This window comes from Eulemur rufifrons, chromosome 21 (assembly GCF_041146395.1).
Source record: "Eulemur rufifrons isolate Redbay chromosome 21, OSU_ERuf_1, whole genome shotgun sequence".
NCBI lineage: Eukaryota > Metazoa > Chordata > Mammalia > Primates > Lemuridae > Eulemur > Eulemur rufifrons.
Genome location: NC_091003.1, coordinates 15,998,080 through 16,014,470, shown reverse-complemented (window position 1 = coordinate 16,014,470; position 16,391 = coordinate 15,998,080). Strand labels below are relative to the sequence as shown.

Below are 16,391 nucleotides of genomic sequence, written 5' to 3'. Positions count from 1 at the left end.
TATCCTTTTAGTTCAGAAGTACTTAGGAAGTTTTTCTGTTCCCACTTTTTAAGGGATTACATATTTACTGTTAAAAATTTCTCACCGGCCTCAAACTGCTAACCGTCTTGTTTTAATATAACCCTAGTCTCGCGCCACTCTGAGCAGGACCCTCCTCGCTACGTTATCCTCTAGCAGCTTGTGAGAGCGACAGGCATATGCCAGGAGTAGCAGCCTGAGAGCCTCACTCAAGGGCTTAAGTTAGGCTCAGATGCTGCCCTGAGAACTCCTTGGCCTCTATTTTGCAGAGCAAAGAGACAGGGAAAGCTACGAAAAAGCATCTCTGTTGCGAAAGCACCATTCTCTTCCCCATCCTGATGCGGACTAAGGAAGAGGTCATCTTTTTGATCCACTCTTCTGAGGGATGAAGTGCCCTCCCCTCACCTGGCACTTGTTATCTTGCATCCAGTGAAGATGAAGTCTTCATTCCATAATGACATGTCCCACAAGGTACAAGCTCTGACTCAGAGTAGTTGTAGATTTATAATAACAACAGGCTGAATGGCAAGGAACGAAAGCTTCCAGAAGCAAGGCCCTCGGCCTCAGTCAGACCAGGAGGCCGCCCTGCTTTGGAGCAAGAGACACCGGCTGAGCGAGGGCTGCCCCTCGGGCTGGGGCAGGTGTCCTCCAAACTGTAGGTCCAGGAGGACCTACTCCCGGGTTCCCCAGCCAGACGTGTTTCGGATATCCCCGCCCTTGCCTCTGGCCTCCAGCCAGGTGTGTGGTGGCCCCTAAGGATTCAAACAGCCCTCGCCTGGACCAGATCCCCTGAGACTTGGATCCACAGGGCAGAGGCAACACAAAGGCCCTGTGGCCACTGTGACTGGGTGCAGCTCAGGCTCTTGGACATGGGGCAGGTTTGGTCACAACAGCAGCCCCAAGCCCCTTCTGGAGGGCCAGCAACCCCTGTTGCCAAGCCCCTCCCCATGGAAAACTCACCTCCACTTGACTCAACTAATTACAAGGCGGGGAGTGTCCGTCAAACACCGCTGGATTTGTGGAGGGGCTGAGGAAGGTGGGGAGCACAGGAAAGGGGGAGAAACACTTGTTGGCTAAGAGGACTCGGGGAGGGGCAATGGCAAAGCTGTCCCAAGAGGTGCAAAACGGGCAGTAAGGAACCCCGCAGCACCCCCTCCCCTCAGAGATCTGCACGGAAAAACCATCTGGGTCCCACCTACCAGAATGAACACAAAAAAACAAACCCACGGATAAACTAGAAAATGCATATTTTCAGTTAGATATTTTGTAACCAGAAACTTGAGACATGATCTAAAACAAACTTGTCAACTTTAGGAAATGAGGCAATGAGCCATATGCTGTTATGTTGCTGAATGGTAGTTTTTACTTCTGGAGATAAATGGACAACATATCTGAAATCACAACTGCCACACAAACGCAGGCCCCACGACTGCCGCAGGCACACCTGGCTGCATCCTCTACCTGAGCTGCAAAGACCCTGTGTTAACGGCCCTGCTCCTAAGACCAAGGGCCAAAGCCAGGCCTGTGCACTTGGCCATGAACCCAGGGCGTTTCTAGGTTATGAGTTCCTGAGAAGAAGCTCCTGGAAAATCTTCTCTACTTCTCAGCAGTCCCTGAGCCCCTCCCCTCAAAAAGCCCCCAGCGCCCTTCCGACAGTCACCTCTGCCCACTGATGGAGGCCACAGGCTGATTCAAGGACTCAAGAGGAGGGAGAGCACCCTGGAAGCCAGCAAGCATCCTTCAAACCGCACACGATCGACGCCGCAGGACGAGATGGAACTAAAAGGAACACACGATGATACTCCAACCTCAGAGGCTCAGCAAGCAGCTTCTAAGACTGCACTATTTCAAGCTACCCCTTCTAGCCACATAATTCTGTGAAATAAAAACTTCACATGAAAAACATCCACTTAAAGCTTCATCCAATGGTTCTTAACCTGGAATACACAAATCGGTTTGAGGGATTTGAGGCCCTAGCAAAAAAGTCTGCTCGGGCATATTTTTTTTGAAGGAGAAAATCCACAATTTCTGTCCAACTCTAAGAGATATTCAAGACCTCAAAAGTTAAAAACTATGGGCCGGGTGCGGTGGCTCACCCCTGTAATCCTAGAACTCTGAGAGGCCAAGGCAGGAGGATCGCTTGAGGTCAGGAGTTCAAGCCCAGCCTCAGCAAGAGCAAGACCCCATCTGTACTAAAAATAGAAAGAAATTAGCCAGGCAACTAAAAATAGAAAAAAACTAGCCAGGCATGGTGGTGCACACCTGTAGTCCCACCTACTGGGGAGGCCAAGGCAGGGGGATCGCTTGAGCCCAGGAACCTGTGGTTGCTGTGAGCTAGGCTGACACCACGGCACTCTAGCCCAGGCAATGGAGCGAGACTCTGTCTCAAAAAAAAAAAAAAAGTTAAAAACTATGGATCTAAATTGTTAATAAAAACAAATTTCTAAATGACTGTTCATAATATTCAAAGATATCTAAGGGGAAAAAATATATAACAGAAAAATAGGCAAAAATCCTCAAATGATACTTGATAAACAAGCCAATATAAACAGAGAATCAACGAGTGAAAAAAAAATTTATGGTGGAGTTTGCATTTAAAGAAATGCAGGCCGGGCATGGTGGCTCGCGCCTGTAATCCTAGCACTCTGGGAGGCCGAGGCGGGTGGATCGCTCGAGGTCAGGAGTTCGAGACCAGCCTGAGCAAGAGCAAGACCCCATCTCTACTAAAAATAGAAAGAAATTATCTGGCCAACTAAAATCTATATAGAAAAAATTAGCCAGGCATGGTGGCGCATGCCTGTAGTCCCAGCTACTCGGGAGGCTGAGGCAGTAGGATCGCTTAAGCCCAGGAGTGTGAGGTTGCTGTGAGCTAGGCTGACGCCACAGCACTCACTCTAGCCAGGGCAACAAAGCGACACTCTGTCTCAAAAGAAAAAGAAATGCAAATTAAAAGTTGTATTAAAGTACCAAAGTCTTGCGGTTCCCTACTCCTCTACAGCTCTCAGTAAAGAGCTACTCCAGCTGCTCAAGTCCAAAACCATGAGCCATTTTCCAAGTCTCTCCCCCTCCCCATACAATCCACCAGTGCATCGTGTCTGCCCTTCCCTCAAAACACACCCAGAAGTGGGTCCCTTCTCCCTCCCTCCTCTGGTCCCACCCTGATCCAAGCCACCACCATCTCTTGCCAGGACACCACCAGCACCTCCTAACAGGTCCCCCTGCCTCCATCCTGGTCCCCCTGCCCTGTCTCCACGGCAGCAGAGTGCTCCCATCAAAACCCAGATGGCTCAGCCCTCAGTCAGGGGAAAAGCCCCTTGTGATGGGCTCCTCCAGCCCCACGGGGCCACATTTCGCTCTTCTTCTACAGTGACAGGCACACCCTGCTCCCGTGGCACTGAGCGAGGCCCTCCTTCCCTGACTGCTCCAGTAAAACAGCAGCCCAGCTCCACCCCAGCCCAGGACGCCCTGTTTAAGTTTGCTTCGTGGCATTTTAATCACTTACATGCCTATATATCCACTTGTTTCTTTTCTGTCTCTTCCACTAATAAGGGAAGCCCTGGTTTTGTTCACTGATGAATTCTCAGCACCTCAACAGGGCCTGGCATATAGAAGGAACTCAAAGATTTGGTAAATAAATGAGTGAATTAAAGAGGAAAGGAATCATGTTCATCTATTTTTGTTTTGCAAATATCCAGTGTGGTTCATGTAGCCGACAATGCCAACTACAAAGGGCATACAGTAGTCCTCCCCCTTATCTGTGGGGGATACATTCCAAGACCCTAAAACCAGACAGTACTGAACCCAACTGCCCTCAATCAGAACATGTTGCTGTGCGTGTCTTCCGCCCACACACTTAATGCCTTTTCCACCTCGACTAAGCACTTATCACGCACTGTGACCATAACTTTTTCAGTTCGAGGTGGGGCAGCAAAACTAGCACAAATTTATTTTTCCTTCTTCACAATTTCATGCACAAATTATTCGTTCTTAACCGGAGATCTTAGCAACCTCAGTATATGATTTTTTTCTTTCCTTGGGACCTTTTACCTTTTCACCTAAAGGAAATACTTTAGGCTTCCCTTTGGCATATCCTAATTGCTAGCATCACTACTCTTGCGCTTTAGAGCCATTCAGTAAAATAAGGGTGATCAGCACGAACACAAGTGCTGTGATACCACAACAGTCAATCTGATAACCAAGACGGCTACTAAGTGACTCACAGGTGGGCGTCGTCGCAGACAGCGTGCATCCTCTGGACAAAGGGATGATTCATGTGCCAGGCGGGACTGAGCTAGACCGTGCAAGATTTCATCACGCTACTCAGAACAGCGGGCAATTTAAAACTTATGAATTGCTTATTTCTGGAATTTTCCATTTAACATTTGCAGACTGCAGGTAACTGAAACTGCAGAAAGTGAAACCTCGGACAAGGGGGGATGGACTACTGTAACAGTTTTTGGAGCCGAACACATGCTACAAACCACAAAGGCATCCACATCCTTTCAGGCTGATATCCTACCCCTCGGCGTTCACCACAGCGAAAAGGCCGTATGTGCAAAGACGTGCTCTGCAACACTATTCACAGTGGCAAAAACCACCAGTGCACCAGAATCAACTGTGCTAGTAAAGCCACTTACAGTGCTATCCCGAGCTCTCACAACATCTTTACAGACAGCAATACGTACAAGGTGGAAAAAAAAAAAAAAAGGCAAGATACAAAATAGCTATACAGTTTAAAAATAGAGACAAAGACAAGAATTGAATGCACGAAAAATAAAGCTCTTGATTAATCACAGTCATACAGCCAGAAGGGTGAGAATCAGCACTGTCCTCCTCTGTTTTCCAACATTCTGCCATGTTGTATCATCTCTGTCATTTAAAAGGGAAGGAGATTGATTCCCACAAGCACACCAAGACCATTCAATAGGGAAAGGACAATCTTTGTAACACATGGTACTGGGAAAACTGGACATCCACATGCAAAAGAATGACCTTGGATCCTACTGTTATACCACATACAAAAATTAACTCAAAAAGGATAAAAGACTTAAATACAAGACCTAAACTAGCCGGGCACTGTGTCATGAGCCTACAGTTCCAGCTTGAACTCACTTGAGCGCAGGAGTTTGAGGCTGCAGTGCACCCTGATAGCTCCCGTGAACAGCCACTGCGCTCCAGCCCTGGAAACAGCAAGCCCCGTCTCTAAAATGAAATAACTACATAAAAAGGCCCAAAACTATAAAACTCTTAGAAGAAAACATAGGGGGAAAAAAATCCCCACGTTAGATTTGGTAATGATTCTTGGATATGACATGAAAACCATAGGCAACAAATAAAAAACAGATAAACTGGGCTTTATCAAAATTTAAAATTTTCATGCACCAAAGAATACACTATCAAGAAAGTGAAAAATAACCCATGGAACCAGAGAAAATATTTGCAAATTATCTACCTGATCAGAGTCTAGCACCCAGAAAATATAGAGACCTTTTACAATTCAGTAACAAAAACGACAAAAAAACTAATTAACAAATGGACAAAGGACTTGCATAGACAATTCTCTGAAGATAGACAAATGGCCAATAAGCACATGAAAAGATGCTCAACATCATTAATCTTGAGGGAAATGCAAATCAAAACCATGAGATACCACTTCCCACCTGGTAGGATGGCTATTATCAAAAAATGGTGAGAAGAACTTGGAACCTTTGTGCACTCCTGCTAGTGGGAACGTAAAATGGTATAGCTGCTGCACAAAAGCTTGGCAGTTCTTCAAAAAGTTAAACATAGAATTATCTTATGATCCAGCAATTCCACTCCTAGGTGTAATTCAACAGAATTGAAAGCAGGGACTTGACCAGATACTAGTATACCAACATTCACGGTAGCATTATTCACTATAGTTAAAAGTTAGAAACAAGACAAATGCCATCCAACAGATGAGAAGATAAACAAAATGTGGTATATACACATGATGGAATATTATTCAGGTAGAAAAAGGAGTGGAGCGCTGATACATGCTACAACCTGGATGAACCTTGGAAACATTGTGCTAAGTGAAATTAGCCAGACACAAAAGGACAAATATTGCATGATTCCACTTGCAAGAAGCACATACCTAGAATAGGGAAATTCACAGTGATTGACAATAGAACGGTAGTTACTGTTTATTGGGAGTATTATTTAATTGGTAGAGAATTTCCACCTGGGATGATGAAAAAGTTCCAGAAATGGGCAGTGGTGGTGGTCACAAAACACTGCGAATGTACTTCATGCCACTGAATTGTACATTTAAGGACGGGGCCTTTGGGAGGTAGGTTTAGATGAACTCACGAGAATGGGGTACTCGAGAGTTTAGGACCCTGACAAGACACCAGAGAGCTTGCTCTTTCTCTCTCAGCCACGTGAGGACACAGGGAGGCTGCAAGCCAAGAAGAAAGCCCTCGCTAGAACCCAGCCAGGCTAGCACCGATCTCAGACGTCGGCCTTCAGAACTGTCAGAAAATAAACTTCTGTTGTTTAAGCCACTCAGTTTGTGGTATTTCGTTATGGCAGTCAGAGCTGACTAAGACAGTGTATTTTACCAATAGTGGGAGGAGAAGAAAACAGAGAGAGAACAAGAGAGGACACTGGCAAACAAAAAAGTACGCCTAAAATCCAGGGTAGGTACACATCACCAAAATACCTTGGAACAGTTTCTGTGGGGAGAGGAAGATGGGATGCCACCAGTCAGAAAGGACAGCAAAGTGACGCAGGGGAAGGAGATGAGAAGAAGGAAGAAAGAGACAGATTGGGGGACAGGGAGTGAAAGGGTCGGCCTTGCGAAAACAAGAGGAAAATACCTAATCCCACAATTTCCCCAGTAAGGGTTAAAGATCAATCACTAACAGGTACCCTGCAGGAGTTCTGTTTTGCACAACTTCTGGAAAGAGCTGAATAGAGAGAAAAGAGATGTAAATCTCTCTTTCAAAATTGTTTTTTTGAGAATCTGCTTTTACACAGTTCCTGAGTAAACAGCAGAAGAATGAGCTGCAGCCTCAACCATATCTAGACAGAGTTGCATCTCCTGTGATAATCCCTTCTCCAAGGAAGGCAGGAAACCAAGTCTTGGACTTTGACATCCTTGCAGTTTTGTTATCTACCTGCTGCCGCTTTTCTTATCAACTGACAGCCATCACTATTTTTTTTCTCTTTGTCCCCCTTACAGTGAGCCACTAGGCATTGCTGTTGGCACCCCCTTCTCTTTCTTTGGGATGCCATGCCATCTCCCTGCTCTCTTCCCCCCTTCCCTTCTCTCTTTCTCCCTCTTTCTCTCTCTCTCTCCCCAGCCCTCCTCTAAAAGGATAAAATAAACTTTTTTTCCTTTTATAACTTAATCTCTTCATGAGAAATCTTTCTCCTCCCACACCGTGAGCACCTACTAAGCCTAATGGGGGGACATTCATGGACAGACACACACATACACAGAGGACAGAGCAAACGATGACAGACAAGGAACAGCAGAAGCGCGGTGAGGGAGGGCCGTCTGCACAGCCTCCTCCTCTAGCTGTGCTTCCCAGGGATGATGGGTCATCGGTCTCATGGCCCCAATTCCATGTTTCATGTTAATGTGACCTTTAGGTTTCTTCGTCCTCCTGGCATTTCCTTGCCTCCCATACACTCCTCTCACCCAGTGGGCAAAGACACACCACCAGCACCACGTCAAGGTCACATGATAAATGATTTCCTGGATGCCTGCAGCATGCAGAATTCAGCCCTGGCCTAACTGAACTCAAAGCACAGGGGCAGGAAGGCAACTAGTGCCTAATAACTGCAGAACACGGGGGCAGAGGATCCTTCATGGGTGGTGACAGCTTCCATAAACAATCATTCCCAATATATCATAAAAAGACTCCCCACCCCCTGGAGTCCCTCTTGAAATGAGTCTTGCCTGTTTGTAATGAAACCCAGGTAACTTCACACCAATAAAGAGCTACATTATTTAAGGCAGAGAACCAGAAAGGAGGGAGCTACGCAGACAAAGACCTCCATAAAATCTGCACAGGGGTTCCTGAGTCTCTAGTTGAATACTAAACCATTCGTACATAGGACTAAATTCCAAGAAGCAAGAATAGAATATCCAGAGAGACACAAACTAAACAAATCCCACAGTTTACACAGGGCCAGGGGACATTTGCATTTCAACAGTCCTGGGGCATTTGGTCGCACCTTAGTAGCAGGGCTAAACCAGTCCAGAGTAAAGGCTACTCTAAATCCATCTTAAAGCTTTAGGCCGGGGGGGGGGGGGGGGGGGGGGGGGGGGGGGCGCGGTGGCTCACGCCTGTAATCCTAGCACTCTGGGAGGCCGAGGCGGGTGGATCGCTCAAGGTCAGGAGTTCGAGACCAGCCTGAGCAAGAGCGAGACCCCGTCTCTACTAAAAATAGAAAGAAATTATACGGACAACTAAAAATATATATAGAAAAATTAGCCGGGCATAGTGGCGCATGCCTGTAGTCCTAGCTACTCGGGAGGCTGAGGCAGTAGGATCGCTTAAGCCCAGGAGTCTGAGGTTGCTGTGAGCTAGGCTGATGCCACGGCACTCACTCTAGCCCGGGCAACAAAGTGAGACTCTGTCTCAAAAAAAAAAAAAAAAAGCTTTAAAACAAGCCTAAAAGCATCAAAGTGATCCACACATAAATTAACTGTCTCCCAGAACAAAGTCAAATACTCCTTTGAAGGGAAACATCAAAACTCAGCATTCAACAATATAAAACTTGCAAAATACAGCATTAAATCAAAATTACTAGACACTGGAGGAACGAAGAAAATGTGACTGACAACCAGGATGAGGGTGGGGGCGGGAAGAAAATCACTCAATAGAAACAGACCCAGAAAATGATAGAAAAATGGTAAAATTACGAGAAAAGGGCATTGAGATAGCTACATAAACAGGCACAATATGCTCAAGGATTAACCAGCTGTGGTAGTGTGCACCTGTAGTCCCAGCTACTCGGGAGGCTGAGGCAGGAGGACCCCTTGAGCCCAGGAGTTTGAGGTTGCTGTGAGCTATGATGATGCTACTGCACTCTACCCTGGGCGATAGAGCAAGACCCTGTCTCAAAAATAAATAAATAAATAAAATGTACTCAAAGACTTAATGGAAAATATGAGTATAATGAGAGAAATGGAAGACATAAAGAAGAACAACTTGAAATTTCTAAAATGACAAATATAATCTGTTTCCAGATCCATAAAAAATAAAATAAAATGAAAGACAGAATACCTACAATGAAATTTTCTTTTTTTAAGAGACGAGGTCTTGCTATGTTGTCCAGGCTGGAGTGCAGTGTCTATTGATCATAGCACACTGCAGCCTTGAACTCCTGGGCTCAAGTGATCCTCTCACCACAGTCTCCCAAGTAGCTGGGACTACAGGCATGCACACGCCACCTTGCCTAGCTACAATGAAAATTTCTACCCAAGAAAGTTACTACAACTAGTAAGCGAATTTAATCACAAACTCTCAGATATTGCTAATGGTATTGCCACATGGTGTAACTACTTTCAAAACAGTTTGGCAAAACTTCCTATAAAGTTAAATATACACTTATATTAATATATGACCAAGTAATAATACTTTTAGGCAACACAAGAGAAATGAAAACAAACGTCCAAAGACTTTTACACGAATAATTGTACCAACTTTTTACATAATAGTCACAAACTGCGAACAACCCAAATGTCCACCAACAAGTGAAGGATTAAAAATAATTTGTGGTATATCCACCCAATGAAATGCTAATGAGCGATAAAAAAGAATGTACTCCCAATATATGCAACAGCATGAATGAATCTCAAAAACATGCTCAGTGAAATAAATCATATATAACAAAGTATACTGTATGATTCTATTTATATAAAATTTTTAAAAGACAAATCTAATCTACAGTGACAGAAAGCAGATCAGTGACTGTGTACAACCATGGGTAGATACTGACCACAAAGGAGCACACATTCTCTAACTTGAGTGTGGTGGTGGTTACACAGGTAGATACATTTATCAAAAACCACCCAGTGGCTCATCTCTGTAATCGCAGCATTTTGGGAGGCCAAGGCAGGAAGATCGCTTGAGCCCAGGAGCTCGAGACCAACTTAGGCAACAGAGTGAAACCCTGTACCCTGTCTCTACAAAATATAAGAAAAATTAGTCAAATGTGGTGTCACATGCCTGTAGTCCCAGCTACTCAGGAAGCTGAGGTGGGAGGCATGCTTGAACCCAGGTGTTCAAGACTGCAGTGAGCTATAATTGCGCCACTGCACTCCAGCCTGGGCAACAGAGTGAGACCCTGTCTAAAAAAAGTGAAACAAACCCATTGAACTCGTTGCTTTAAAAGGGTGTATTTCATTTTATGTAAATAATACCTCAATAAAGTTTATTTTAAAAAAATCAAATCAGGCTGGGCACGGTGGCTCACGCCTGCAATCCTAGCACTCTGGGAGGCCGAGGCAGGCGGGTTTGAGCTCAGAAGTTCGAGACCAGCCTGAGCAAGAGCGAGACCCCGTCTCTACTAAAAAATAGAAAGAAATTAGCTGGACAACTAAAAATATACAGAAAAAATTAGCTGGGCATGGTAGCGCATGCCTGTAGTCCCAGCTACTTGGGAGGCTGAGGCAGAAGGATTGCTCTAGCCCAGGAGTTTGAGGATGCTGTGAGCTGGGCTGATGCCATGGCACTCTAGCCAGGGTGACAGAGTGGGACTCTGCCTCAAAAAATTTAAAAAGTTAAAAAAAAAAAAAAATTAAATCAACTGTGAACAACCAAAAAACATGCTAAGTATGGAGAGAGATTTTTGTGGAAGGATATGTAAGACATGTTAAAAATGCTTGCTTCTGGAGTGGGAATGGGATTAGCAGCTGAGACAGGGTGAAAGACTTATTTTTATATAAACCTTCTTGACTATTCGGATTTTAATGACTAATTTTTATGTAAACTTTTAAAAGCCATTATTTTGTTACAAATTAAAATTCAATTAATACATATTCCTAAACATAACCAAAACCTGGAAGGGCTACATTCACCAAAATGTTAACTGTGATTTTCTGTGGGTTATGGTCATTGTTGTTTTTGTCTTCATATTTTGCAACACTTTCTGATTTTTAAAGAGGATACTTATTTTTCTAATTAGAAAAGGACAAAGTTATTCCCACATTGGGAAAAGTGATACCCTATATAGAGACAGACAACGTGGAGATGCCAGAAACTGGATGCTTCTGAAAGCTGCCAGGGCCTTCAGAACACCCTCCTCAAAAAAGGAGGGAACCAAAGCTCTTCCACAGGTTACTTTGTTGCCAAAGAATTCTGTTACCCCCCTAATCGTAAACACATAGGTTTCATTTCTGTTCAGTTGACCGCATGGACTTTTTCTTTCTACCATAAAAAGAGCATGAATTATAGAGCAGGCAAATATCTTAGCAAGAGTTCTTACATGTGTAAAAATATAACCCAGAAAGGTGAAACAATGCACCCAAGGTCACGCAGCTGCCGGTGCCCAGAGCCCATGTCCCCTTATGCATGCCCAGTGCGCCCTCCTCGCTCCCACCCCAGTGAGGTGGCATGGATTTTGGAGTTATGGGATATTTTATACTGTTACCAAAAAAAAAAAAAAAACAGGAAATTCTATTTAAATAAAGAAAAGATATGAGTATAAATTTTTCAGCAACACAGTGTTGGGGGAGGCCTCACATAAATGTTCATCTGCTTTATCACAACTCTTCAAGCCAGTACACTCAGAGTCACCTCACGTTTGAAACAACCACAGTCCTCATAGAAAGGAGGTACTTCAACTACACAGCACGCCCCAGTGAGCAGGCAGCTTGCCTCCATTTTTTGTTAACACCGTCAAAGCTCTTTACTAACATCTTTCAGTAGCAACATGGTACTGTTGAAAGAGTATGGGATTTGGTGTCACCAGATCTTGGTTCTGGAACCCACTCTGCTACAAATTAGTTTTTTTCACTTGTAAAATGGCTCCAACCTCGCCAGGCATGATGGCATACACCTGTAGTCCCAGCTATTCAAGAGGCTGAGGAGGGAAGATTGCTTGAGTCCTGGAGTTCAAGGCTGCAGTGAGCTGTGACAGAACCTGTGAATAGACATTGCACTCCTGCCTGGGCAACACAGTGAGACTCTATCTCTTAACAAAATTAAATTAAATTTAGGTTAAGCGTGGTAGCTCACACCTGTAATCCCAGCTACTTTGGGAGGCTCAGATAGGAAGATCACTTGAGCCCAGGAGTTTAAGGCTGCAGTGAGTTATGATCATGCCACTGCATTCCAGCCTGGGTGATAGGGCAAGACTTTGTCTCTAAAAAAAAATTTAATTTAAATTAAAATAGGCCGGGCGCGGTGGCTCACGCCTGTAATCCTAGCACTCTGGGAGGCCGAGGCGGGTGGATCGCTCAAGGTCAGGAGTTCGAGACCAGCCTGAGCGAGACCCCGTCTCTACTAAAAATAGAAAGACATTATATGGACAACTAAAAATCTATATAGAAAAAATTAGCCGGGCATGGTGGCGCATGCCTGTAGTCCCAGCTACTCGGGAGGCTGAGGCAGTAGGATCGCTTAAGCCGAGGAGTCTGAGGTTGCTGTGAGCTAAGCTGACGCCACGGCACTCACTCTAGCCTGGGCAACAGAGTGAGACTCTGTCTCAACAAAAAAAAAAAAATAAATAAATAAATAAATTAAAATAAAATTTAAAAAAAATATCTGTAACATCTGCACTGTCCACTTCAGTGAGCTGCTGTAAAATCTTAACAAAATAATTAACTGGAAAAGTTTAGAAAAACTGTCAGATGATGTTCAAACATAAGGTATTACAATCACGCTGTTAAGATTTCCGCTCCAGAGGGATAACCAAATCCTTTTCTGGCACAAGGGAAATTTACAAGAATGATAAAGGAGAACAAAGGCTCCCTGCTGGTAAACTGACCCACAGGAGCTAACGGGAATGTTTTATGTGTGGACCCTGCACTCGTGTCTATCTCCTGGAAAACCAGAAAACACTATTTTTGGTAAAACAACATCATCCTATTGCCTCAGCTGTGCCACTGATCCCAGGGGCTCATTTCAACAGTAACTATCAGCCTACTTCTCTCTCTTGAGATGCCAGACTTGATCTCGGGGATATTAGGGGGTTATATTCCAGCAAAATCACCACCAAAAGTTTCATTTGCCACTTAAAAGTGGAGCCCTGAAGGGAACCTTACAGCTTAGCTGCCTGAGGTTCCTAAATCTGGCCTGTTGTCAGAATCAATAAGGGGCTTCCGAAAAACACAGATCTTGAGCCTTCCCACATTTTCTAAATTTGCAGGAGACTAAAGAATTCATCATTTTTAAAGCTCCCCAACAAGTCTGATGATCAGCTAGATTTGGAAAATCTGTTAGTTTTCATTTACAATGACTACAATTAGATAGGGCCAGAGGTGGGACTAGGACCCAGCCCGACTGCCAGTTCAGGATCACAGCTCACCTGCTGCCTCTCCTGAGCTCTTACACAGGTTGAGCATCCCTAATCTGAACATCTAAAACCTAAAATGCTCCGGAATCCAAAACTGTTTGAGCGCCAACACGATGCCACAAGTGGAAAATTCTACACCTGACCTCACATAATGGGTCGCAGTCAAAACATGTCAAAACTTTGCTTCATGCACAAAATTATTAAAAATATGTGTAAGGTTACCTTCAGACTATGTGTATTAGGTGTATATAAGACATAAATGAATTTCGTATTTACACTTGGGTCCCTTCCCGAGGTATTTCAACACGTACATGCAAATATTGCAAAATCCAAAATACTTCTGTCCCAAGCATTTTGGATAACAGATACTCCACCTATAATGTCAACTCTGAGTCCAGGCCATTTCCCCTTCATAAAATGAAACGCTGGAGTCTACTTGAAAATCCAAGCGTGGTCCTGTGGCTATTTTATTCAACCAAAAGAACAGTATCTAATAAGTCCTCTTACCAATAGGTGCTCTGAGACCTCACGCTGCACTGGGCCACTCCACTCCAGGGTCCTGTTACTGTCCAGGCCCGAGAACTCATGAGCTAATCAACTCACCCTCTCTACAATCATCTTTCAGGTATGAAACTTATGTGTGGCAGTAATCCCAATTTTACAAATGGTAGATGCTAAAAAACTACTGGCACTGGTCTTTTACTATTTTGGAAGTAGCAGACTTCTTCCAAATTTACATTGTCTTGGGATACCTTTGAAATGGGTGGGAATTTCCTGAAGGCATGCAAGCTCGTCACAGGGTGAGCCAGTGTGACAAATGCCTAGGATCAGAAAGATGCCGGCTTGGGCCTGACGCTTGAGTGGGGTCATACAATCACAGCCCTGTGCTACACTTACACGTACTTCACTAACCTAATGGAGAAGGATATGTTTACAGGGGAAACCACCAATGTCATGGAAAACAGAATGCAGCATACTTTGAAAGTGTGACTCACACACTACACAATTCCCTTCACCAAAAGGGTTTCGCGATATGCTACCCGAAAACTTTTTTTTTGGTCTGAGGTAGGTTATGATAAAGTCCAAGGCATATGAACACGCCAAAGGGTAGGCACATGGGCATAGGGGACGGAGGGCAGACAGATATCTCTTGGGGTAACATCTGGATCTGTACGGCCAGTTGACTGAGACACAGTTTTACAGGACTGTCAGAAATCAAGTGAAAACCTTTTATTAGATTTTACTGGAGGAAAATGATCAAAACCAAAAGTCAAAAAAGGATTTTGGAAGGGAGCCTACAACGGAGCATGTAATGCCAGTGGCAGCAAAGATTCCTAGATAAAATGATGTTAGGGTTGAAAGCGATCTCACTTGTGTTCCAATCCAACCTGCTGTTTTACAGTTAAAGACACAGACGACCAGACAGAAAGGGACATGTCCAAGTTCATATGGCGACTGAGGACCCTGATGCCCTGGTCACCATATATCCTACTAGACTGTTCAACTGAGCTGGATTAACAAAATGAATCATGAGCAAATCCAAATGCACCATTCCATTCCAAGTATCATCTGACATTTCAGATTTTTCATTTTGCTCAATAGCTGAACAAATGAATTACAGCTGAAAAGAAGGCAACTTTTAAATATATACCTTTATATTCAATTTCAATATTTACTGAATGTCTCCTCTGAGTCAGGCTTTGTCCTGGGCCCCAGGAAGCACAGATAAATAAGGCGTTTCATTATTTTCATGCATGGTTCTGCAACAATGCAGGCTGTCCCTACTGTGTGAGTATGACTGGGGGGGTGGGGAGCATTTAGAACAATAACAATAAAGAAAATTGATTATTTCAATCTGGTTCCTGGTGAGAACTAGTACACATCACAAAAATCCAACAGTTTCAGCCCTTCACAGACAGAGAAGGGCAGGAACAGCAAAACAGCCAGGACGTCAGCACCACACAGGGCATGAACTCTGAGATTTCAACAGCGGGCAAGTTCTTCTCAGAGCCCTTGGGGAGATCAGGGGAGATCTTGGGACAGAAGAGAAGCTTGACGTGACCCCAAAGGTATTACTCCTATATCTGGCCAAAACCCACTGGAGACATGAGCTCCAAGAAAGCATATTTGACTGGTTCAAACATTTCAACTTTGAGGCAACTAGAAGAGCGGCAGACAGCTGTGCTGGGTGAGAACCCAAGGCAGCTGCGCCTCATTCCTACCTCCCAGTGACCAGCGAGTTTGGGTGGGATCTCCAATCCCAACTTCTCCAGCTCTCGCTCTCTGTACTTCTCATACTGCCGGTACCCTGTGTACCCGCCACCTGTCAACAACAGAATGGGCAGCGGGCGCAGCAGGAACAAGGTTCGTGCAGGGGCAGTGTGGACTTTTCTGGTATCTGTAAACAAAAAACAGGAAAATTTTGAGCCTAGGAGACAGGAATAGGGAAGAGTCATGTAAACACAGCACCAACAGGAGGGCCTGGAGAAGTCAATGCATCTCAGAAGCCCTCAGTATAGGTGACTGAACTCTTGAGGTACCTGACAGGCAGGTGCAACCTTGAGTTACTACTGAGACCCTTCTGTCTCGAAATTCCATCAAGAGTAAAGGACAGGCATCTCACCTGGGGAACAACAATGTACCTCAATTGCCACCATAGCTACAGAATTTAAGATGAAAACACTGAATTACAAAGAAGGTAACTTAATCAAGGTTGCCCACGTGGCCACTGACAGGTCCAGAACTTGCAGCCAGGTGCCATTTCTCACCCAGGACTCTTTGATCTTGCTTTTATAATCCAGGCTCAATGTTGATTGGGCATTGGTATTCTCAAATGCAAAATCTCATAAACTCTTACAACTCAACAATAAAAAGAA

The 16,391-nt window shown here is 44.5% G+C and overlaps 1 protein-coding gene across 1 annotated transcript in view; it reads right to left on the bottom strand.

Annotated features, from left to right (window-relative positions):
• PISD (phosphatidylserine decarboxylase) overlaps positions 1-15,867 on the bottom strand; it is a 32,387-nt gene extending 16,520 nt beyond the window's left edge. The window contains exon 1 of the mRNA XM_069497567.1: positions 15,738-15,867. Within this exon, the coding sequence (XP_069353668.1) occupies positions 15,738-15,811 (74 nt within the window). The 5' untranslated portion in view covers positions 15,812-15,867. The remainder of the gene's footprint in view (positions 1-15,737) is intronic.
• Between the last annotated feature and the right edge of the window lie 524 nt (positions 15,868-16,391).